The sequence below is a fragment of the Thermobia domestica genome, chromosome 5, assembly GCF_964235325.1.
Source record: "Thermobia domestica chromosome 5, izTheDome1.hap1.1, whole genome shotgun sequence".
Classification (NCBI taxonomy): domain Eukaryota; kingdom Metazoa; phylum Arthropoda; class Insecta; order Zygentoma; family Lepismatidae; genus Thermobia; species Thermobia domestica.
Genome location: NC_137458.1, coordinates 233,588,611 through 233,613,476, shown reverse-complemented (window position 1 = coordinate 233,613,476; position 24,866 = coordinate 233,588,611). Strand labels below are relative to the sequence as shown.

At 35.2% G+C, this 24,866-nt stretch overlaps 1 protein-coding gene across 1 annotated transcript in view; it reads right to left on the bottom strand.

Moving 5' to 3' along the window:
- The window catches only part of LOC145686448 (cuticle protein 7-like), a 31,115-nt gene extending 10,732 nt beyond the window's left edge, over nucleotides 1–20,383 (bottom strand). Inside the window, exon 1 of the mRNA XM_081759758.1 lies at nucleotides 20,301–20,383. Within this exon, the coding sequence (XP_081615884.1) occupies nucleotides 20,301–20,324 (24 nt within the window). The 5' untranslated portion in view covers nucleotides 20,325–20,383. The remainder of the gene's footprint in view (nucleotides 1–20,300) is intronic.
- Nucleotides 20,384–24,866: the final 4,483 nt, after the last annotated feature.

Here is a 24,866-nt window from a genome sequence, read left to right as displayed (position 1 = left end):
ATCGACGAGCACTCAGTGAGCACCTTGCGCCTACCTACGCTCGTCTAGTGGCTAGCCTACGCAAGTTTATTGTACGTGGTCTTGAGTTCGAATCCTAGTGGGAGAGTCTTTGGAATTTTCACTATCCTCGTTTCTGTGTTCGTATCCATGTCCTTAAATGTTAACGAAAAAAGTGAAATTAAGTAGACAGTGTTAATTAGGAATGTAAAATTACTGAGAAGTGTTCGGTTCATCAGTTAACTTTTATTTAAAAATAAAAGTGGCTAGTTCCTGTGCCTTTGGTGCACATGATCTCTAAGCTCCATTTGCGGTGGGAGAGCACAGAGAATTTAATTTCAATATCATTCACTTTCATTAATCACCTGTCTCCTTTACCCGAAAAAGCATAAATGTGGGACGTTAAACTATTTTTTCTCAACCCTTTCTCATTTCTCAAAAAAAAAAAAAAAAAAAAAATTCAAATGAATACTTCGGTAGGCCTTACAAATCTACATTAGCGTTTCAAACTTTACAAGCTCCATATATTGCTGGTCCATGATCATTAATTGATTATAGTTATTATTGAATTATCATTGTCCAGTATAACGTTTTGTTCTTTGTAATAAGGTATATATAGTCCACAGCCATTTATATTAATCTAATCGCAGACATACAATAAGTCAAGATTATCTTATCGTTTTATATTCACTGGTTACTTTTAAAATTCACATGATTGCATAAACTTATTGATTGAATTAATTACTTGACTTTATGTAATATGAAATTGAATTAATAAAATAATGCTGAATAATTTATTATAATATTAATGCATTGCTTGTCATTTGTTGATATGGTAAGATTGTTTTCTCTCTTTATGTTTTTTTGCGTTTTACAGATCGTTTCCTTTAATCTTGATTGTTATGATCCTTGATTTATATTTAACTAGCAGCGTTCACCCCGCTTCGCTGCGGTCACCCCGGAACGCAATAAACTTTGTTACTTAGATAATTTTTACTTTTTCGCTTTCAAATTGCAGTAAATGTTAACATTATAGCGCCTGTCATTTATGTTAACCCGCCGAGTGACACGGTCATGCGGATTGCAGTAAATGTTAACATTATATCGCCTGTCATTTATGTTAACCCGCCCCGCTTCGCTGCGGTCACCCCGGAACGCAATAAACTTTGTTACTTAGATAATTTTTACTTTTTCGCTTTCAAATTGCAGTAAATGTTAACATTATAGCGCCTGTCATTTATGTTAACCCGCCGAGTCACATGGTCATGCGGGTTGCATATAAATACGTTTATTTTTACCTATGATGAACTAATAACAAAGGATTTGTACGTATGGACACTTGAATGGTCAATTATCTCAAGACACTGGTAATTAAAAATTAAAGTGATATGATAAAAACCATCTAGGGTCCAAATCCTAACAACCCCCCAAAAATGAAAGAAATTGGTTCAGCCGTATTAGCGTGATGAGTTCACAAAGGATTTGTGCGTTCTCTTTTATATATATAGATTAAGTCTTGAACCAGCTAATTTAGAAAAGACCTATAAAAACCATGTACAGTACTATAAATTTACCTCACACTGCGAACACTCACTTCTACACATACTCCATTTTCATACAGGAGCGGATCCAGGACGGACTTCTGGGAAGGGGTGCGGCGGGTTGTAATACTGCTACTTACAACTACTTTTAAGAGTTCCAAACTCTGGGATGTGTTTTATTTATATATAAAATAAGAACGTTTCCTCGTCTGGAGGTGCAATCGCCCCGATCCCCCCCCTTTTTTTCATATGTATTTATATTTATTTTCACAACAATCTCCCAACATTAATAAAACAAAGGAATATTAAATGAACATTGAAGTTCAGTGGGTCTGCACTCACTGCCTTGCCTAAAAACATGTAAACTCCCAATAGTAGATATAGCGCACCCGAACCACAATATGTCGACAGTCCCGCTTTTAAACATTAAGCTCAGAATCGCGGAAATTCAAGTGACTGTTCTTATTAAGTAAATGTTCCTAAATACAAAAGACTTCGTAGATTTTGTATAATCTAATATTCTTTTATTAATAGTCATGCTGAATGTTTTGAACAGGTAGCAGCGTTCACATTGGATGTAACATAAGGAATGGTTTACCGGTAAATGCGCCATTAACAATATTTAAATTTAAATTTTGTTCATGAGACAAAAACTAATGTTTTCATAGCCTAAAGTTACTCCTCGTAACAATTACAACAGCTGCTAGTGTTTCTAATAAATTATTTAGCTTCTAAAGTGGTATATTACGTAAAGCTTCCTCCTAGTTATGTGATTAATGTATGTGTCTTTGGCACGGGAGACCCGTGTTCGATTTCCGGCGGAAACATGTGGTTCGAATCCTACATTAAGCTGTAGGCCTACATTGTATGTAGCCTCGCTGCTGAATGGGATGCTAAATCGATGATAGATCCCAACTCAAAATATATAATCTAACTTTTTACTTTCATAATCATTTAATTCAATTTTACTACTGTGTTTGCTTGTTTGTCTACTTGAATCACATTTCTTATCAATCTTTTCAATGATTTCCATTAATCCGAAGTTTCACAGATTTGTTATCTCTAATGACAGTGTAATATATCATGACTTCTAATCATGTCTCCATACATGAATTATTTCAATGTTGGGGGCCGCGGTGTCTCACTGGCGTGCCCTCTCCGCTAGTCTAGTGGCTAGTACCTGCGCCTTTGGTGTACAAGGTCCTGGATCCGATTCCCGGTGGGAGAGCCTTTGTGATTTTAACTGTCTTCGATTTTTCCGTATTCGTGTCCCTGTCGTTCTAGGTGATTGGCAAAGCAAATTAAAACGAGTAAAGCAAGTAAAATTAACAATAAGTAGTTCAAGTAAGTTTCTGAGACACGATCGGTGAGTCAGTTAACTTTTAAAAAGTGGTAGAGCGTTCACCTCTTGTCTTGGGGTCTCTGGTTCGATCCCAGCTCGCGCCAAGTGAACCTGTGGTGGACAAACACCGCGTGCGTGGGTTTTCTCGGGGTTCTCCCGTTTCCTCCAACTTTCTTCATTCCACCATTTCATTCATTACTTCATCATCACAGTCTCCTTTAGCCTAGCCGGCATAGCGTGGGACGTAAAACTCAAAGATTTCATTTCATTTTTATATTTCATCGTTAAAATTTTATGAACTGAATGTAATCGGGAAGGCACACTGGGTGCGTAAGTGCTCTTGTACTTGCTACACAAGATATCATTAAGATATCATTACTAATAACAATTCAATTGCTTCACCGTGAGACGTAAGATTTCATTTCATTTCAATTGCTTTAGTGATTGACAAACAAACTTTCTGTTAAGGGTTCGTTTACTTATAATTAAAGCTTCCAAATCGAAAATCATAACTGAAGTTTGGAAGCTCTCTTCTGTAATTATGAAGGATAATTTATGAAGTGTTATTTTTTGATGGCTTTTGAATTAATTAAATAGCTGATAGCATTTGAAATGTGGTGTTGACGCAGAATGTTGTGCATATCATGGACCGAAAGGGAAAGGAATCAAGACGTACTAATGGAAGCTAATGAAGCACGAAAGGTCATGAAGATAATTGGATAAAGAAGAAACATCGTGCTTGGTCATCTTATTCAGCACTTCGATTTAATCATTGTGTTGATAGAGGGACGGGCAGAAGGAAAACTAGGAAGGGCAAGACCAAGGATGGAATACCTAGAGGCAGTTACAAAGAAGAGACCTTATCAAAGTATAAAACAGCTCTCACAAGGGAGAGAAAAGTTTTAAAATTTGCATGTTGCCCACCAACATATGGTTGAGATGAGAAAGAATAAATAACTGCAAAATGTCGGCAAATATCACCTATCTAGAATCATATACGGTATCACATACAAGTACCTTAAGTAAGGAAACCACGTGAAATTATTAAAGATATAAAATAAATGTGTGAAGAAAATAACTCAATTTTAATGACCTATAGACAGAAAGTTTAGTTCGTACTCCAGATGGCAAACTTAACAGTAAGAACTCCGTCCATATGGTCATCATTTACTTCCTAACAAATTAAAGACTCTACATTAAAAAAGCAGGCCATTCAACCATCATTTTCGTGCAATATAACAGATTGCAAATAATGAATGAAGAAAAAAGAAAACTTCATTACAGGAAATGCGAGGTAAGCATTTTGCAAACAGACAACTCAGTGAAAGCGACATTTTGAGAAATCGAGAACGAAAGTGTAGATGAAGAGGGGAGAGAAAATATTCATAATGGAGAAATCGTGAAATGAACCGTAGCAAACAGCAAGTTGAATGAAATGGAAATTTATTTGCAAAAGGAAAAAGAAAAAGAAAGAAAAGAAATGATATTCAAGACTGTGCTTTAAGTAAGAAGAAAGAAAAGCGATTAATAATTCTTTCCAAATGCTACTTGACCTTGAAATACCATTTTCAGCTTCTTCTTCTTATGCTTCCTGTTGACCAGAACTTTACTTTCAAGCTCAGCTGATTTATTATTTCTCGGTAAGTGGCTTAGTAATGCAACGAGGGAAATCTAAACCAAGAGTTGAATGAGAGAAGTGATGAGCTAGACAATTCTTTTTTTTTTTTAATTTGATGAAGAGATGGATTATAAAGAAATAAAATGTCATCAAGACAGTCAAAGTCTGAAAACGGTATGACTGACTGAGTTCTATATACTGCACTTTCTTTTAACGAAATCCGAAGACGTAAATGCAAATGTAACTACCTATTATAGAATCCTTTCTCTTCTGCATTCGAGGGGGCGTGGTGATGCAATTGCTGTGGTGTAGCCTAGCAGTTTCATGCGTTATTCTGACGATTGCAAGACGAAACTAATCGAGGTTTTAAAAATCTTTCAGTTTAACGTTCCATGATTGTGCTCTTTAGACTAAGGGAGACAGATGATGATTAGGACAAGTGAATCATAATGAAGGAATTGGTGGAATGATAATGTGGAAGGAAACAGGAGTACCCCGAGAAAACCCATGGACACGATATTGCCCATCACAAATTTACTTGGCCGGGATCCAATCAGGAACCTCAAGCACCAGAGGTAAGCCCTTTACCACTGAGTGATTCTTTCCCATATTGAGGTTTTAAGTCTGACTATGAACAACATGTGTGCTCTTAATTGTCCTCGATGGCTGTGTATTCATGTCTCTGTCAAATCTTGTAGTCAAGAAAAGTATTAATAAGAGAGGCTACCGTAAGAAAAGGATTAATTAAAAAAAAAAAAAAAAACAAGTGGTAGAGCGCTGACCTTTAGTGTAAGGGTTCTCTCGTTTGATTTTAGCGCATGTGACTTTGTGAAGGACAAGTCCGTATCAGTGGATTTTTCGTTTTTATCTGTCTCCCCCCACGTTTTCATACCATTTATTATTTCGTAATTATTCACGAAATTTTGAATACGAAATTTTGTAACATTAATGATTCTTATTAATATGTATATAAAGAAATATTTCAGGAAAAAGCTGAAAAACTATCATAGTTGTGTCCAGTGTCCTAGAACTAAAACAAACAGTGTTGTATTCTATTATTGCAAAATCATTTAGTTCTCTGTAAAGCATAAAATGTGATGTTACAGGCAGTCCAACTTTGCCTAGCCGGACAGTAGCAATGCAGTTTAACATGGATGCAATGGGACCTTGGTAGATGGGTTTAGGAATGGTGTATCACATTTACACATGCAACTAACTTAATTCCTGTAAATTCCTCGGAGGGAGTTGATAAACTCTGATTTGACATTCAATAATATTTCGAATGCATTAACTTGGGTTAATACAGGATGAGTTTGAGACCCATTGAAGCAACTTAATTTACAATTCTGCTCCTGTAAGCACTGAATCAACACGTTAGAATTGTGACAAGAAGTTTGATCCTGCTGAAAGACGCCATTCCCAGTTAAGATGGTGTACATGATCAGCAATGACTTACCAATAGCTAGGAGCCATTATGGTGCTTTCCACGGGTATTAATAAGCCCATGGTTGACCTTGTGAAGGTTTCCGAAATTTATAATGGACCCACCAGCGATCTGTCCTCTGCCTATTGTACACGTATCGAACCGCTGTTCCTCTCAAAGACGACGGATTCTGACCTGACCATCTGTATGATGAAGGCATTATCGTGATTTATCGGACCTTATGACGTTGTGCCATTACTCTACAGTCCAATTACAGTGGACACGTGCCCATTCCATTCGTTATTGATGAGATGATCATGTGTAGTTAACACTGGTACATGTGTGGGATAACGGCTGCAATATGACTTATATCTAACACTGTACAGTGAACTATGTGTTCAAATACACTCGTGCTTTGTCCATTGTAAATATCTAAAGTCTGCTGTTTTTTTTTCTGCCACAATTTGCGTCCTATACAGTTGACCACTCTCAACAATCTAGTACGATGTCCGACATCTTTAATGGGATTTGTCAGTCCTATGGCTGCTTGTGATTTAGTACTGATTTTACCATCTTTATCTCACCTTTGGAAAACACTAACCACGGTAACTCGCGAAAACACTAGAAGTCTCACTGTTTCCCAGATGCCCTTTACCAGAGATGTTGCCTTGAGAATCCGGTCTCTACCAATCTCTGATATATCGCCGACCTTCACCCATCTACTTACAAGCATCAGACTGCCTAATCAAGTGAGATCCCTGTCACTGTGTGCAAACGATTCTGCTGTACCCAGTGTCTCTTACATAGGTCAATGACTTCATTCAAAGGGTAATTGGTAGCATAATGTTTTGACTGGTCAGTGTATATTGCAATGTGGTATTGGGTATACTTGGCAAGCCGAGAGTAGATTGGACCCCTTAGGCGAAGTCTAATTGGAAGCAATTGAAGACCAACCCAGACAACTGGTCTGTGTATATTGCAATGTGTTGTGTGTACTTGACAAAGCCGACAGCAGATTACGTTTTGCTGTGGGTCCCCTTATCTAAAGTGACCAATTGGGAGCAATTGGTACAACTGATTTAAGACCAAACAACATGCATTAATCATAATTTCTTTGTCACTTAGTTCTTATGCACTAACATAACCCTATATACAATATTGACTATATTTTTTATTAGTGGTAACGACGAGCATCTTTTGTTTTTATTAATTTATTTATTATTTTTGGGATTTAGCATTTTTGACCGATGACGTCCTAAACCATTCAATAATAATAATAAAAAAATGGCTAATATTCACTCCAAAACTTCAATTATTACTGCTCCGAATTAAAATCTCTCTGACACCGTTTAGTCAAGAAGTTATATCTTCAACATTGCTTTTCGTTTAATAATTAAAAACCTCTTTCAATAGTAGGCTATATTCATCATACTTTCATTACTTCTCTTCCTCCACTTAATTAGAATGGGAGAAAAAGAGCTTGTTTCTCATATACCTCTTTAGACCAACAAATTCCTTTTTTTTTCTTTCGCTTTTGCCCTTGTTTTTGTTTTTGATCTCTAAGAAAATATATGAAGTTAACGAAGTTGCCTGGAAGCTTTAAAGAAAAATGAACAAAGAACAGCTTAGTACTTTTTCTTTTAACTAAGGGAAAGTGTTAAGTTAACAACAGTGCACGTCAATTCATTACTTCACCCCAAGCAATGCAGCAGTGATAAATTCATATATAATGCAAGGAAGTGAAAGTATTATATCTTTTTCTTCTTGTCTTAATCACCATGAGCAATGAAACTGCTAATTTAGAAATAAAATGTATCATTTTAATTCATAATCACTTAAATTACCAAAAAATGAAACGAATATGTAAAAATAATGCTAACCGGTAATTTGTCTTGAATTCCAAATCGTTTTTATGTTATTCTTAGTAAGAATAAAAATTCGGTTATTGTAATTGATTTTAGATGTATTGGAAAATGACATACTTTCATTAAATTTCTGATATTGTGACATTATGTAGGTCGACATAGAAGGTTAACAAACTCACGGACAAGAATAATAAAATAATTCGTCCAAACTACAGCTGAAATTATTATTATTATTATTATTATTATTATTATTATTATTATTATTATTATTATTATTATTATAAACTGTTGTAGACAATAGAGGACACGGTGGCTCACTTGTAGAGTGCTTATCTCTGGTGTATGGGGTTGCTGGTTCGATCCCTTGCTAAGTAAGTTTATAGTAAACAACATCGTGTCCGTGGGTTTTCTCGGGTTATTCCTGTCTCTACAGGACATAATCGTTGGAAGATTTCATTTTCTGGTAGACAGTAAAGAGAATCATATACTAGAAGTTCCAATTTCGTCCGGTAGATGTCATCTACTGGAGGATGGTTTGCTGCCATCTAGCGGCGAGACATGTATCTTCTGCTACGTTTATTTCAGTAGTAGAAAATAGGATATTGATGAATAATGTTAAATTCACTGTTATTCATTAAGATGTTAATGAATTGACTCAATTAACGAATTTTCTCTGAGATAGTCATCTTGGAATATAAAAGGGCACAATGTGCTTGTTAAATGCACACTGACTGCTGCTAAGGAAAGTAGGTGATATGTTCAAATATCATGGAAGATAAGATTAGTTGTTGATAGATAGATAGATTGGATTTGTATTCCTAGATTTTGATATGAGTTGTAGATGCAGAGAACGAGATTTATGGTGATTAACATAAGCAATGATAAACAGATGTTGTACTTGAAGAAGTGAATTCAATTGTGTCAGTGCAGATTAGGAATAAAGTGGCTAAATGCGGTACATAGTTTTTTGGTGTTAAGAAGTACTAGGTTAACTTTGATTTATGAACCCTTTAAAAAAAAGTCAACAAGTCACTCTAGCTATCCGTTGCGGAAAGAAGTAATCCAAAAAAATTAACTTTCGTTGGAAAAGTTATTTTGTGGACTAACAGGCGGATTAAGTCGTCGCCGTTACTCATTGAAGATAGTAACGGATTGACTCCGTTAACGAACTTGTCGAGATGATTTGCTCTGGTTGTCTATAGAATCCAAAAATTCTCTTTCGTTCCAAAATGTTCGTATGGAGTAACGGACGAACGGGCACACTTACGTTATAATATTATACAATTCTTAACAAGAACAATTTATTCCAGCAGAATGAAACGTTTTAATTAAGATTGGCAATATACGACATACTTTCTTAACACCATAAAAATAGCTATTCTCAGAATTTCTGGAAATGAGATTTTATCTTCAAGCAAGATCGTATTTATGTATGGGCCAAAGTGGGCCATCCTTTCGAAAGGCATTTTTTTAAAAATCAGCTTATTTTTCATATTCCAGTTTTGCGAGTTCCAGAAATTATATTATGCACTCACACACCAATATGACTTAGGCTTTTACATTTGTATGAGCGTTAATTTTGTAATATTATAACGACTCAGTAATATCTCCATTCTTATCTACCTCAGGAACGTGTTAACGACTTTTGTTTCAGTATCGAAAGAAATATTTTGAAAAATATATTATGATGATATGATGACACGTTTTACTAAGAGAAAGCACAAAAAAAAGCCCGTCTACAGTAAGAAAATTCATATTGATGATTAAATCAGATAAGGTTTTATTTTATTAAATGAAACTAAAAGTTAATATTATCTTATTTATTTTTTATATTTTTTAACTTATTTTTCTTCATTTTATTGTCTCTAATTTTCTTTACTGGTGTTTGTTGATATCGAGGACACGGTGGCTTAGTGCTAACGCGCTTACCTTTCATGCATGGGGTCCCTGGTTCGATGCCTAGAAAAGTAAATTTGTGGTGGACAACATCGTGTCCCTGGGTTTTCTGGGAATAATCCTGTTTCTTCAAACTTTATCATTCAATCAATTTTTCCATCATGATTCACTTACCTTAATCATACGTTTTCCTTAGCCTAAAGGACATAATCGTGGGACGTTGAACTGAAAGATTTCATTTTGTTTATTTATTTATTTTTTTTATTGATATTGAGGTGGCGACATTTCTCTGTAATGTTCCGTGGCAGTATTTGAGTGTTTTAATGTTAAATATGACTTTACCTTCAAGCAGGTTCTTCTGATCAGTTTGATATCATCTTTGGGCAACGTTTTAGTTAAACAGAAACTAAAATTTAAGAGTTCCAGATTATTTTGGGCTCTATCTGAGTAACTATGATATATACTGTCATCTTGCTAGTATCAAAATGAAGAACTAAATAAAACTATATATTTAATTATTAGTTTCACCTAAATAAATGACATGGTTCGTGTACAATATTAAATTTTAGGCTTTCAAAGCGATCGTTTTCTCGAAAACTAAACAAGCTTTTAAACTCACATATATCATTTTGTTCCGCCTATTAAGATCTAATGATTGCTATATGACTTAAAATCTTTGGACAGTTTTCGACTTTAAATGCAAATGATGTTCTAGAAGTTTACAAACAATACTTTTCATACCTGATCAATTCTACGGAATTTATTGCACATTAGAAAACTGTATGCTAATTATGGGTTAGTACTACTTTAGTAACTGAATAATGTTCTTTTTAATGGCCTCTTCCTGATAGTCTCGTACCTAGCGCGTGTTCGTTTGGTGCACCTGGTTCCAGACTCGATTCCCGGTGGGAGACCGCAAAAAAAGTTAATTTCATAATCATTAACTTTCATTAATCATCCGTCCCCTTTAGCGCATATAACTTTTACCGCATAATTAGTGTGTTGCTCGCGGGACGAGATATTTACAATTCCAGAGTCGAGACAAAATGCACATTTTTTTCTGTTTTTTGTTTTTTAAATTCGAGACATGACAAGATATGTCTCTAGTCTGCTCTTGAGCGACGGCAATACTAATTCACCTACATTTTAGATCTCAGACACTGTTTTAGTATTACATGATTCACAGTATAAAAACTATAAATTGACAAATTCATTGTACGAAGATAACGAAGATCATTTATCAACGACTAAAGATACACAAGTCATTACAGAATGGTTAATGTAATGACTTATGTGTCTTTAGTCGTTGATAAATGGTAAATATGGTTTCAATGTTGATATATCCCATTCATGGATCTCTCGTGACGCAAGTTTCGGATAACATCTAGATCAGGAAGCAAAGTTTCCAGTCGCCAGGGCGACTAGGAATTTCGAGCTGACGACCAGTGTTCAGTAGGAGTGGTTTCTGACCAAAGAGATCCTGGCGACCATGACTTTCGAATTGACGAGATCGTCTGACTTCGAAATTTTTCACCCTGATCTAGATAAAGCTAAGAAAGAATTAGGACGTAGATTCTGTACAGAAAATTACAAAATGAGACGAGATGACAATATTTTTCGAGAACCAAGTCGAGACGAGATGAGAATATAAATCTTAGAAAATCGACACGAAGCAAGAGTTCTACAATAAAAGAAAAAAAGAGAAGAATCAAAAAAGAATTTATGTTACATCTCACCTCGTCTCATCAGCAACAGCAGACATAATCGTTTGACATTAAACTTAAAAAATTAATACTTTCTTAACGGAGTCAAATATCTCCGCCATTTATTGTTTTATTGCTTGTTAATTTACATGGAGAATTAGTTTTCTCTTCTTTTAAATGAAATGGAATATTCATGGATTAATTTTACTGATTTCTACTTCAAACCTATTTAAATATTCCTTTCTTTGTGAAAAATAAATTTTGTCATGCATAATTTTCATAGTTACTAATAAAATTCCATTCAAGTAATATTTAAGTGATACCGGTATATAATGCAAAATAATGTTGAGAAAACAAAGATAATTTCATCTTGAGAATTGAAAAAGAAATCAGTAGAATGATATCACAATGGTATATACAATTACAGTGTTTATTTCAAAGAAAATAGAAAATATTTTCCATATAAATCAATGGACCGAAAGAAATAAAGTGACCTAGCGACGTAAATACGAATAATTTTACCGAATTTTTTAATTAATTGATCGCTTAATTTGTTCTACGCCCTTCGTCAGCATTAAGGCTATATAAAAGGAAATTATGTACAGTATCTAAATTACATTACATATGTAAATATATATGTATACATATTACATTACATATGTAAATTATGTACAGTATAATTCTAATATTTCGATTCCCGGCGGGAGCTCATGTGGTTCGGATTTCACGTTAATCAGTAGGTCCACGTCTCATATAGCCTCGCTGCTGAACGGGACGTTAAACTCAAAATCAACTCAACTATAATTCTAATACGTTTCATGCTTTTCCAATCTAATCCGAGATCTCGTGCTCCTCAGGCTAGAAACTAGATTAGCGAGAAATACAAAACCGAATTTTAGTTGCTTTCAATGTCAGGATTTAGCTAAACCCCTTCTGATGTAGTTATAAAACCCCTTTCTGTCTTTCTGGTACCCGAAAAATTAAATTAATAACATTTTATGAAAATTAGTAGGCATCGCCTGATTGAGATTCCCTCAAATTCATCTGTAAATATATTTCCTTGCAGTCATTCCTTAGTAAGTTTTCTGCTATCCGTAACGTAGATAAATCACCTTTTTAACTAGAGAATCACATTACTCTTATTCCCGTTTACAAGGTAAAATTTATAACCAAACTACTAGTAGCTGCTCACTTTGATGTATTTCTTTTTAAGTGAAAGCGCTGGTGGGTAATAGATTTCGGTAATTTCCATTCATAAAATATAAAATATTTTAGACTGTAGCTGATACCTGAAAAAAAGTCTTTTTATCAGTGTTTTTAAATATCCTTAAACTACAAAGATCTATCCTGAAACGTCTATCGTAATAGAATTAATAGTCACTTCGTTTAAACTCAGTGTAAAATGACCTCTAAGGAACAGCGCTACTACGGGAGATAGGGATGACTCCAATCTCAATAACGCAACATGCAACATATTACTACAAACTGTCCGTGTGCATAATTGGTTTTCGTTAACCACAATACACGAGTGATAGGACGATGAGTACAAATCATGCAGCAACTTCTCGTAAACTAAAGACGTTATTCTTAGTAGCATTATTTAAATCAGACAGTTATGGAAGATGTTTATTCCATCATTCGCATCTTGACCTTCATTATGTGAATATGTATTTCGGATAATTTTGCAACACCAACGTTATGAAGGCCGAAACTTAGTACCACGACCAGGGCTTGAATCCGGCACAGTTAGCCAGTACATAAATTATTATTCAAGACCTACTCTCACTGTATAGGCCGTTCCTCACCACGCTATGTTTCCTCAAAGACAACTGGCTTAGACCGGTCATGTATAGAATAGAGCAAAGGCAGCTAACCCGAGGCAGAAGAGAATGTTAGATCCCAGCTCGAGCAAAGTGAACTTTGTGGTGGACAAACACCGTCTGCGTGGGTTTCCTCGGGGGTTCCCCCGTTTCCTCCCACTTTCTTCATTTCACCATTTCATTCATTTCTCATCATCACCGTCTCCTTAACCTAACCGCCATAACCGTGGGACGTAAAGATTTCATTTCATTTTCTTTTCGATCATAACGTTGGAGAGACCTTTGTTTAGCAGGTCCTCGAATGAATATGCAGTTTGAGGCTTTGTGGCATTGCTCATAATACTGCATCTTGAAAGACTGTCTTGTCCTCTGATCAATGTGCGGGTAGCCTTAGAAAATTACGCTACCATCTCCCTACCCCTGGCCTTCTTGTAGGTCAAGGTCTTCATTCATCAAGAAGGCAGAAACAGCAAGTTTAGTGGACACAACACGTGTTTCATAATCGCCGAAGAAAATTAAAGTAATTCTTTGATTAAATGTTTATGTTTCTTTGTTTTCATGTGCGACAGTTCATTCTTATTAGTTTGATTTCATGTTAAACCGTAGGTCAACATCATGTATAACCTTGGTTAAATTCGAAACAAAGTATTTGCGTGTTCCAGTTGTTTAATGTTGACTAAAGTTCTAATAAATCGATTTGTTGAAGTAATAACAAATGAATTTATAAGGTTACAGCAATCTCAAATGGAAAGGTGTGAAATAAACGTGTGAAATAGGAGAGACAATCGAAGACACGGTGGCGCAGTAGAAGAGCTTTTATCTCTGGTGCGAAAAACCTTTGGTTCGACTCCAGATAATGTGAAGTTGTAATGGACAACATTGCGTCTATGCTTTTTTCGGAGTTCTCCCGTTTCCTTCCACATTATCATTCGGTCAATTATTTCATAGCAAGTAACTTTCATTAATCACCTGTTTCTTTTAATTTGCGGATCATAGTCGAAGGACGTACATTATAAATTTAATTTAATTTCATTCCAAATCACGTACCTACAGAAAGAGAAGATTATTGATGTCAAAGAACGGTTGTGCACGAAAAGATCTCATTAAGAGTTTTGAATGGAATATTGGTTTGTATGGTTAAGAAAAAGAAAAGAAAAGAAAAAAGAAAGAAAAAACAAACGAAAACATGTGACATTGAACACTTGATTGGATCAACAGGTCAAAAGATAACATTAAATGAATATTTAGTTTAATCGTGCTATATTACACCAGGGGTGGATTTAAGACGGACTTCTGGGGGAAGGCGGTGGGTTGTAATACTGCTACTTAGAGCTACTTTTAAGACCTCCAAACTCTGGGATGGGTTTTATTTATATATAAAATAAAAAAAGTTTCCTCTTCTAGGAGGGGCCATTGCCCTCCCTGGATCCGCCACTGTATTACACACCAATTTTTGACTAGTAAAGAAGGAGCGCATAATAGTCTCTGAGGGATTCGTGCCTCAACTTCATAGACTGTGTATTCCAGGTCAGACTAATGATAATAAAACCAGTGATATCGTAATTTGAAAATATTTTGTCATATTTACTATTTGTATAAAAATGTAGTCAATTCAGAAGCGACTTTTATGTATGGGGCGTTAAGCACACAAATAATTTTGGTCCAATTTAGTACATTTCGAACAAATTTCATATTTAAGATCTTTACTTAAGGTACATTCAGTGCTTCAATGATTCATGTTCATTTGTTATAAATAACTCTTATAGTGTTAAAAAAAAAAAAGTGTTCACTTTTCCATATATTTAAATGGAGTATACAAACTTTACGTCTCTTCCTCTCACAATTTTGGTAATTGAACTTGAGTACCCTTCGCTCTGAACACGTTATATAAACTCCAAGAGTAAACATAAGAATCGAGCATAGAGTAATGCAGACGTATCTTATAAGAACGAGAAAGATGGAATCCACAACTATTAGCATTGCACATCTAGCCAACCCTTTGCAAACTTCCTAAATTCCTAGATTCCCAACACAAAACACATTGCTCTTCCCATTGGTATAATGGCTAGCATCCGAGCCTCGGTGTACCGGATCTCGGGTCCATTTCAAAGTGGAAAAACCTCGAAATTTGAACTTATTACACTAGTTCGGATTTCACTTTAAATACTAAAGCACGTTTAATATAGCCTCGGTGCTGATAAAGGCCCTAAACTAATCTAACGGACCAACATAAAACATACGTTTAACAAACACCAACCCATTTCAGAGCACTTTATCACTTATCGTGAAACAGAACTATTAAAATACTGGATAATGTGGCCAACACTGCCTAGATGACCTTTCTCCCTAAACTGACATATCATGTTCTTTTATGCTACGTACAACTCACAATAAATTAACCAGAAATTTCTAATACGGTCGGTTAATTAGCCGACTGCTGAGAAACTGAAAATAAGATAATATTTTTCATATGTGTGTATATGGAATGATTTAAAACCATTTATTTCCGTAAAGTACCTAAATTATTTGATAAACTTTAATCACTGCGGTGTCGAAAATATCGATGTATTCTCAAGAACAACATTGAGTAAATAACGCCGCGTGAAAATTAGTATCGTGGACGATCAAAATCATATATTGCTGAACTTTAAAAAATAAATAAATAAATGCCAGAAAAATGTTTTGTCTAAATCAAAGAGATCGATCAGAGGATTTAAAAAATATATGAGGAATTTATTAAATTTATGTATAACAAAAAAAAATGAGTAAATTATTTATGCAGGTAAAATATTAAACTAATCATAACCTGGGTTTCGTTTTTTAAATTAAGAGTAGTGAGTTAGGTTGTTTTACAGCATAATTTTACGTTTTAAAATGTTCATAAAGTAATTATAAATTTAAAATAAAAAAGTAACTTTAGAAATTAACAAAATTCTATAATCAAAAATATTGAGTTTTCAGCAAGTTACACTTTGTTGACCATTGCATCACTAAAGAACATGACATTGCAACTTATATAAGGTAAACTGTTCGACAACGTGAAGCTTAGTGTAAGCATTGACCTATGTCGTTCTTTATTTGATTTTCCTCATGAAAATCAAGGTCAAATATATTATTCGAACTCAACTCAAGTTATTCGATCAGGTTCAAGCTTGGCACGATGATAGATCTTGACCTATTATATAAAAATGTAAAACGTTATATTGTGTAGGTTTTCGATTCTCGACAGGTATGACTGGCTAAATTTTTAAGCATATCTTCGAAAATAAAATTGCACCGAACTCATCTGACTTGGCATAAAAACTTGGCATGGTGTGAACTTCACTTGCTGTGCGTGGCGTACAGTTTGTGAATTATTGTTGTGTAAGCTTTCGGTTCCCGAGTAACGAGTGGTGAAATTTTGAGTCATATTTTCGGAAACAAAAGTCAATACACAAAACTCACCTGATTGGAATGAGTTCATATATAGTAAACTTTGCCACACATGTGAAATATGATGTGCAGAGTTCTGTTGTCCAAGTTATGTAAAATCAAAGTTCTAAGTAAATATATTGGGCAAAAGGTAATCAGTACTGTTTAAATAGCAATTGAAGGTCACTGTTGGTAAGAAAAAAAATATATAAAATATATTGCAAATAGTAATTAAATTTTAGTCTTCGACAAAAGAAAATGAAATAAAGGATATTTTTCTACGACTCAGCGTATTTCACTTCTAGAATTTTAATATTATAATGAAGTTACTCGCTAAAATGACTTTTCTCTTTGGCAGTAAAACAGTCCAAATACCATCAGCGGACGCGTGCAGACTATCAAAGAGCGTGAATTACAAAAGTCTAGTCGATTTCATTGCCACCATTAGGATAAAAAAAAAATTGTCTGCTCTTCCCGTTGAATAATATCACTTTAGATCTTGACCTTCGAGGGAAGAAGGTTAGTTTTAAAGTGTATTTTCTTTTCGAGTTTTGCATGGTTGTACCTTTCACGTAAAAATAATAAGAAAATGAATGATACAAGGAATGGAACAAGGACAACGTATTTAAACTCACGGCAGATAGGCCTACTGTCCCTATTCTGATGACTTAAACCAGTGGTTCCCAACCGATGTATGACCACACACTAGTGTGTCGCGCAGTTCCATAGGATGTGTCACGAAATTTCAGAATTTGAAAATTAGGAAATTTTCAATAATTAATTAAAATCAATTTTGAAATAGGCTATATCGATCGATGTCTTCAGCAGCAAGAATAATGGTCAGTACTTTATATAAACTTATGAGGTTATGCTTTTATAATTTATAATATTGTAAATAAAAAAAAATCAAGCCAGTTTGTCGTAATGTTGTGTGTATTCTGAAAAGGGTGTCGTCACTCAAAAAGGGTTGAGAATCACCAACTTAGACTACGAAATCACTATGCTAATGGAGCAGAAGTTAATTTTATTTGTGTGGAGGATAATATTACGTTGACAGCTTGTTCGAACATAACACAATGCCTTAAATGATTTGAAAAATTGTACTCTAATTTGAATTCAGCTAAAATCCTTCAATCTTTTAACCAATTGTCTTTTAACTAATTTTTCAACGATATGTGTGCTTCTCATGTGAAGTTAAACATCTCTTTTCAGCTCCGAGGCTACGATGATCGTGGACCTACAATTTAAAGGGGAATTTGAACCATCCTAGTGTGTTCAAGGTTCTCTTATATGGAATCGTTTTAGGTACCCCGTGCACCAAAAACTGACTTTCTAGCCATTAGATAAGCAGAAAAGATTGCTCAATCTTTGTACAGTTGTACTCGTTAACATTATTCTGAACGTATCCCTTCACTCTGCTCCTTAATTTCTAGATTTAGATAAAGGACTACTTTCTCAACCACAAGGAAAAGAAAGTCCTCCCCACTGGTATAATGCCTAACTAGTATGCCTTTTGTGTATGTGATTCCGGGTTCGATTCACAGTAGGAGGACACAAAAATTTTAATTTTACAATCATTCACTTTTATTTATCATTTTTCTCTTTTATTTTAAAGGACATAAGTGTGAAGGTTAAATTAAAATGTTTCCTTTCACTTCACAATGGAAAGAAACTGACCGCCATATTTCTGCTCTATCAGCTTAATAGTTCAGTCTAGATAAACAGACTAAAACTTACTCTTTTAACCCTTAACGCACCAAGCCTAAATCGTCAACGTTGTTTACCAAGCTGGGGTCTTCTGGGGACCCCAAAGTATTATTTTAATTTCTCAACTTATTTTTTCCTGTTTTCTCCCACATTCTCATTCCACTCAGATTCTTCCATAATCATTCACTTACTTTATTCATCATCTCCCTTAGCCATGCAGGCAGAATCGTGGACGTTAAGCTCAACTATTTCATTTTTTATACAGTTAGCAATATTAACTATCTTCTTTCATGACTAAGTTATTCTTGTTTTACATTTTGGTGTACAACTTATCAAAAATATGTACCATCTTCGTTCATGTTCCGTTTCAAACACTTTGGAACAGGTAACTCAGAACACTGTTTCCAGTAATATTTCGAGTAGACGTGGTATGGAATGTCGATAGGGATAGATTAATCGCTGCCTCACGCTGATCGATCTCGTGTAAAGTTTCGTGAAAATGAAAAATGTAAGTTATTAGCATTCGTAAGTTGTTAACTTGCAGCTATTTTTGATAAACTCAGACTCCAAGATTAATTTCTTCATTTAAAAAAATGTCACTGCTCAAAAATAGCTTTAGGATATATCTCTCTGTTGATATGGGTATCGAGTTTGAAATAAAATGAAGTTTTAGTTTAACGTCCCATGACTATGTCCTCTAGGCTAAAGAAGACGGATGATTTATGAAAATGAATGATTTTGAAAGAATTGGTGAAGGCAAGAATCTGATGTGGGAAGTGGTGTTCGGATAAATCCATGAACACGGTGCTGTTTGCCATAAACTCCCATGAACTGGCTCTAACTAAGGAGAACTTGCACTAGAGATAAGCACTCTACCACTGAACCACTATGGCTCAAAAGAATCTAATCCATACACAACTTTGACCATAGCGGAAACATTTAAATAAACTTTATTTAGCTAGACGACTTTTGACTTGATATATGTTCACATTTAAATAGTTCCAGTCACTGATAATGAAAATATATTGTTGTTATGGATGTTATTGAGACATAGTACAAAAATGAAATGAAATCTTTCAGTTTAACGTCCCACAATTATGACCTTTAGGCTAAAGGAGACAATGATTAAGGCAAATTAATAATGATGGAAGAATTGCTTGAAAGAGAAAGTGGGAGGAAACGGGAGTACCCCAAGGAAATCAATAGACACGATGTTGTACATCACAAACTTACTTGGCCGGGGATCGAATGAGCGACCCCATGCGCCAGAGGTAAGGGCTCTACCACTGATTCTCCCTGCTCCCCTTTTGAGATATAGTTTAGTGGTAATTTTGAGCACCTAGAATGTACGAGACAAGACCTGCAGTTTAACACGTATCCTAGGCTATACAGAAGCACACGTATCATGATGCACAAGTAATGCATCCTAGGTAGTGAAAGTTGCATATTTCCAGAAATAAGCTAGATAATGTTAGCAAAGTACTAACATACTAATAAACCTAGAAAAAAAAACTAAATTCCACAGTTATGGTTAATTAGTGGGAATCTGGGTTCTATTCCTGTAAGATTTGCGTGGCTTGGGTTCACTTTTATCTCTATAGTCTAAGTGCTGAAACCAGACACTAAACTCCAAAACAACCAAATAAAGTACAAACTCTACATTTTTCGATAGTTTTCAGTAATGATCCAGTGTTGCTCCGAGTGACTTTCTTAAGTATCTTATAAACCACCACAGAATCAAAACTCAACCCTAATCACTTGATAATGTAATCACACCGGTAAAGCGAAGATCCTCATTAACACAGACGAGTAACAAATTTTCACACTGTTAACGTTCGAGCCATAACACCAACGTTTCTCTTAATAGATAACTATTAAATGTAAAATATATCCTTAATAACGATAATTACGTATTAGAAAACCACAAGGTCAATTAATTATAATGTGTATAATTAAATATATGAAAGGGCGACTCACCTGGATGAGTGCCATGGTTGTCATCCGAAGATTTGTCTTGTAACAGAAATCTGCGTGAGCAGAGGTCTCGGGGAGTTTATATAGTTGTGAAAGTTTCACAACGCTCTCCAATCACTTTCAAAGGATCCCATCTGCAGACGCCGGGCGGCGAAATGTGGGTCAACCTTTGCTCACTTCATCCACATGGATAGCATAAAAGTATGTTTATTTGTATATTTTATATGCATATTTTGATATGCATTGTGGTTATTGTAGTAAATTTGAGGGGTAGACAAAGATTTTTTTGTCGTCTGAATCAAGTGAAGCTGAGTTCGTTTCTCACTGAAACACAGTTTTTAGTACTGGTTTTTCAATAATAAAAATAATCCATATTATTACTAAAACAGTATTACTAAAATGGTTTAATTATAAACATAATTAGTACTTTATTTGATTGGACCTTAGTGTCAGGTTTAAGCTCTTTTGTTGTATCAAACAGATCACGCACTTTACGAGGAACAGAATGTGTTTTTACACGGGTTCGATCTGGGACTACATATTATACAAGCGTAAAGTATAGTGTGTATTGTATTTATATGGAGTCGAATCTGGAACTACAGCTGAGGACGCGGTGGCTCAGTGTGTTAGAGCGCTTAAATCTGGTGCGTGGGGTCACTGGTTCAATCTCCGGTGAAGTAATTTTGAGATGGACAACACCGTGTCTGTGGGTTTTCTCCGGGCACTCTCGTTTCCTCATACTTTGCCATTGCACCAGTTTTTCCATCATCATCTTCCATCTTAATCATCGTCTCCCTTCGCCTAAAAAGAGATAATCATAGGACATTAAACTAAAATATTTCATTTCATTTCATTTTGGAACTATAGGTAATATTTTTTAATGTGAAACAGAATGTAGCTTTACAAGGGATGGAATCTGAGACTGCGAGTCATCATTTAACGAGAAACGAATGTGTCTTTACATGAAGAGATTAAATTTGGAACTACATTTAGTAATAGCTACATTTAGTGGTGAAAAGAAACTGTCTTTACTAGGGATTACATCTAGTTCTACATGTTATACATTTAACGAGAAACGGAATATGTATTATATAACATAGTTTGTTGTAAATGACGCAGGAAGGATGATAATTTTGTGTGTTATCGTTGTGATAGTGTCTTTGTATGTAAGCAATATGGTAACCAGAAAATCATCAAAATGCTTTACCACTTTAAAACGATAAAGATGGAGGTGCTGATCAAAATCATTAAAGGGCCTGGCAACATCACTTAACTTTAGAAACATTTTTACGTTTAGATGACAGTTGCCACTACGAGACGCATTAACTAAGACTGACTCGATAAACAGTTTAGACCGTTTTTTCAGTAAAATTTAACGTTCTTATTGTTGTGTGTTGTAAGCGGAATTGTTTACCAAGTAATACACTTCGGAACAAAATGTGTTATTGGTGGAAACGTATTGGAAAACTGATTCCATCACTGTCAAACAGTTGGCGTATCAGGGGAGTATGGTGTACGTCAGGAGGGCATCCACAAATTTTTGTTGGGGAGGGGGTCCAATATTACAAACCACTACGTCTACATAGTATTAAACCGGTATATTTCTGCAACCGAGAAAACAATAAGTAATTATAAAATATTTTCTCCTATATTTAAAAAAAATGATAGAACTACAGTAGATTATTGTTATAAAACCAGATGAAGTGTAAGATCAAATTTTCGAGCTACATCAATCATTCCCCTGTTATACAAGTATAGTTTTATTAACAAAGTGTACAAATGTATGTTGAGTTGGGAAGTTACTTTTTTGGGGGGCGGAGGGGTCCGAACCTTTTGGTGCGTCCCTGGTGTACGTGCATCTAAACGGGACACAATATTGGCTCTGGAAATGAAGCTAGAAACGATTAAGTCATTTCTTAGTGAAAGATATAAATATTGACCGTAACGTGAAAGTGTTGTTGCTAATGTGACGGCTCGTATTATGTCATCAAAAAGTCCTCTCCGGCGTCTGTTCTAGAAGTTGAGATAGTAGCTACTCTACGTGCCAGAAAGCTTCCAAGGCAATACGATTACGACCTTACAAAGTAATTATTGTTCAGGAGTTGTGTTACCCAGACCGAGATAAACGAGTTATCTACTGTCAATTTTTTTTAAAGTTCATTATATGTATTACAGACATTTTGCAAATAACATAGTTTACAGACGAAGCATGGTTCCATGTGGACATCAAAAAATGTTTTTTTTCCAAGGCTGCAGTATTAAAACTGGGCTGTAGAGTGTATGCTGAATCTCGTCGAAGCCACAGCTCTTCATTGCAGCCTTGACGACAACAGCACTTGTATGGACTACAGCTTCGTCATGCAGTATGCTGGCCCAACGCACAGTGACTAATTTAAATGACTACCTCCATCTAACTGACGCAGGTACACAGTCGAAGATGATCCATGATTTTTTCCATAGACTGCACTATATGTAACGGACAGCTTTTTGTCAGTGATGTGATATATCATTATTAGGTCGGGAACTTTTGAAAACACAATAGTATAACGTTATCTGTAATGTTACTTTCAGTTTCTTTGTCTATAATGCTGTTTCCATATAACTTTCTATGATCCACTTGAAATTTAAGAAAGGGAGATGAATGAGAATGATTAAACAACCAAAGAAAAGAGGACAATATTAATTTTAGAAACTAAGGGCCTTATGCAGAGTCGTTTTGACACATGATTAGTGCCGTACTAAAGAGTTTTACTAACATATGTTTCCTGCAGTAGTCAGGCTTTTAGTATGACGCTAATCATACATCAAAACGACTCTGCATAAGGCCCTAAATGTTTATCTTTTTACACGTATATAATAACGGATGGATAGATGTGTGTATTCTCCACCATTACTCTAAAACGGCTGGAGCAATTTTAACCAAACTTTGTACACATATTACTTTCAGTCCGAAAACGAAGACTGTGAGGATGAGACTCATAGCATACCTAGGGTAGTGGGAAGGGTGACGCACAAAAATGATTGAAAACGACCAATACTAGTGTTTAATCCATAGTTTTCGGGGTCCCTAAGTTGATTGGTGACAATTTAGATACCATTTAAGTTCACTTTCGGACTCAACTGAGAGTAAGATACCCTAGGACACGTGGAAAAGGGGAAGGGGAAGTCACATAAAAATAACGATAAACAAGATATATTACTGTCGAATCCATAGTGCTCGAGTTCGTAAGTTGATTGGTGAAGATTTTGATGCCCTTTAAGTCCAACTTGAGCCGTTATTGAGGCGTGAAACGTCCTAGCACAAACAGGGGGAGTGGGAAGTGACACATAAAAATTATAGAGGGCAATTAAACCTTCCTTAGTTCCACAAACTAAAATTTTATTCTAAACTACTCAAGCAACGACCGATATTAGAATCGAATTCATAACTTTCGGAGTTGCTTAGGTGAAAAGTGATAACCCCGATGCCTTTAAGTCCAGGTTCAATTCCCATTCACACTCTCGAAAGTACAGAATAGGGACGTGTAAAGAAAATCTCAAATTACCACTATTACTGTCGGATCCATAGTTTTCAGGGTACCTAAGTGGATCGGTGACAGTTAAGTTAATTGGTATGTCTAAGTTCAGTCCCCAGCGGAAGTAAGATCCATAGTACTACTGAAAGGGCGTGGAAAGTAGGAAATGTGCAAAAAATAATTTTAAAAATGACCTAGATTAGTATCTCTAGCTTTTGGAGTCACTGAGATGAATAATGTCACTTGCGATACCGTTAAAGTTCACGTGTAGCCCTATTATCACTCCTAAAGGTAGAAAAGAGCAAAATGTAAAACTAATCGAAAACAACCCATGTTAATGCCGAATGTATATTCTAGACTAACTCTGGAACACCTGGAGTGATTTTAACCAAACTAAGTGGACATATTACTTATAATTAGAAAAAAAATCAGTGAGAATAAGATACTCCAAAGGGTGGGGTTTAGAAGGGATGATATATAAGTTGTTCTCTGGAATCTGTCAGGTGAATTCCACGTCTTCCAACATTTCGAGAATTGGCAACCTTGTTCTCGTTTCCTTTACCCTGAAGACGAGAACAATGTCGAAAGTTCTCCAAAATTTGGACGACGTAAAATTCACCTTGCTGATTGTCTGAGAACAACCCTCTGTATTGCCTATAGTAAAGTCCAGTCGTCTAAGATGGTAGGAAGATAAAATTTGAATGGAAATTGAAAATGAGGAGGGAGCATATTTTTCTTTCTTTCTTTAATTATTTTTAAATTTGAAAGCCAATAGTGTTGAAGTAGACGAGAAGATGATGAGAACCTAATGCACAGTAGTTCATTCTTCTGGTATTCGGAAATTGTACCTTAGGGATAATTTTACCCATATGGGACGAAAGCATGTCTAAGAGGGAATATCTAACAAATTAGTTCTCTTCGTGCGTCGCATGCCTACGTAAAATCCAGTAATGTGGTAACATGACATTTTCAGTTTAACTGAAAGCTGTAAGCTACAGATATTATATCCCTCTCTATTAAAAGAAAGTGCAAATTTTAACAGTGCAGCGTAATT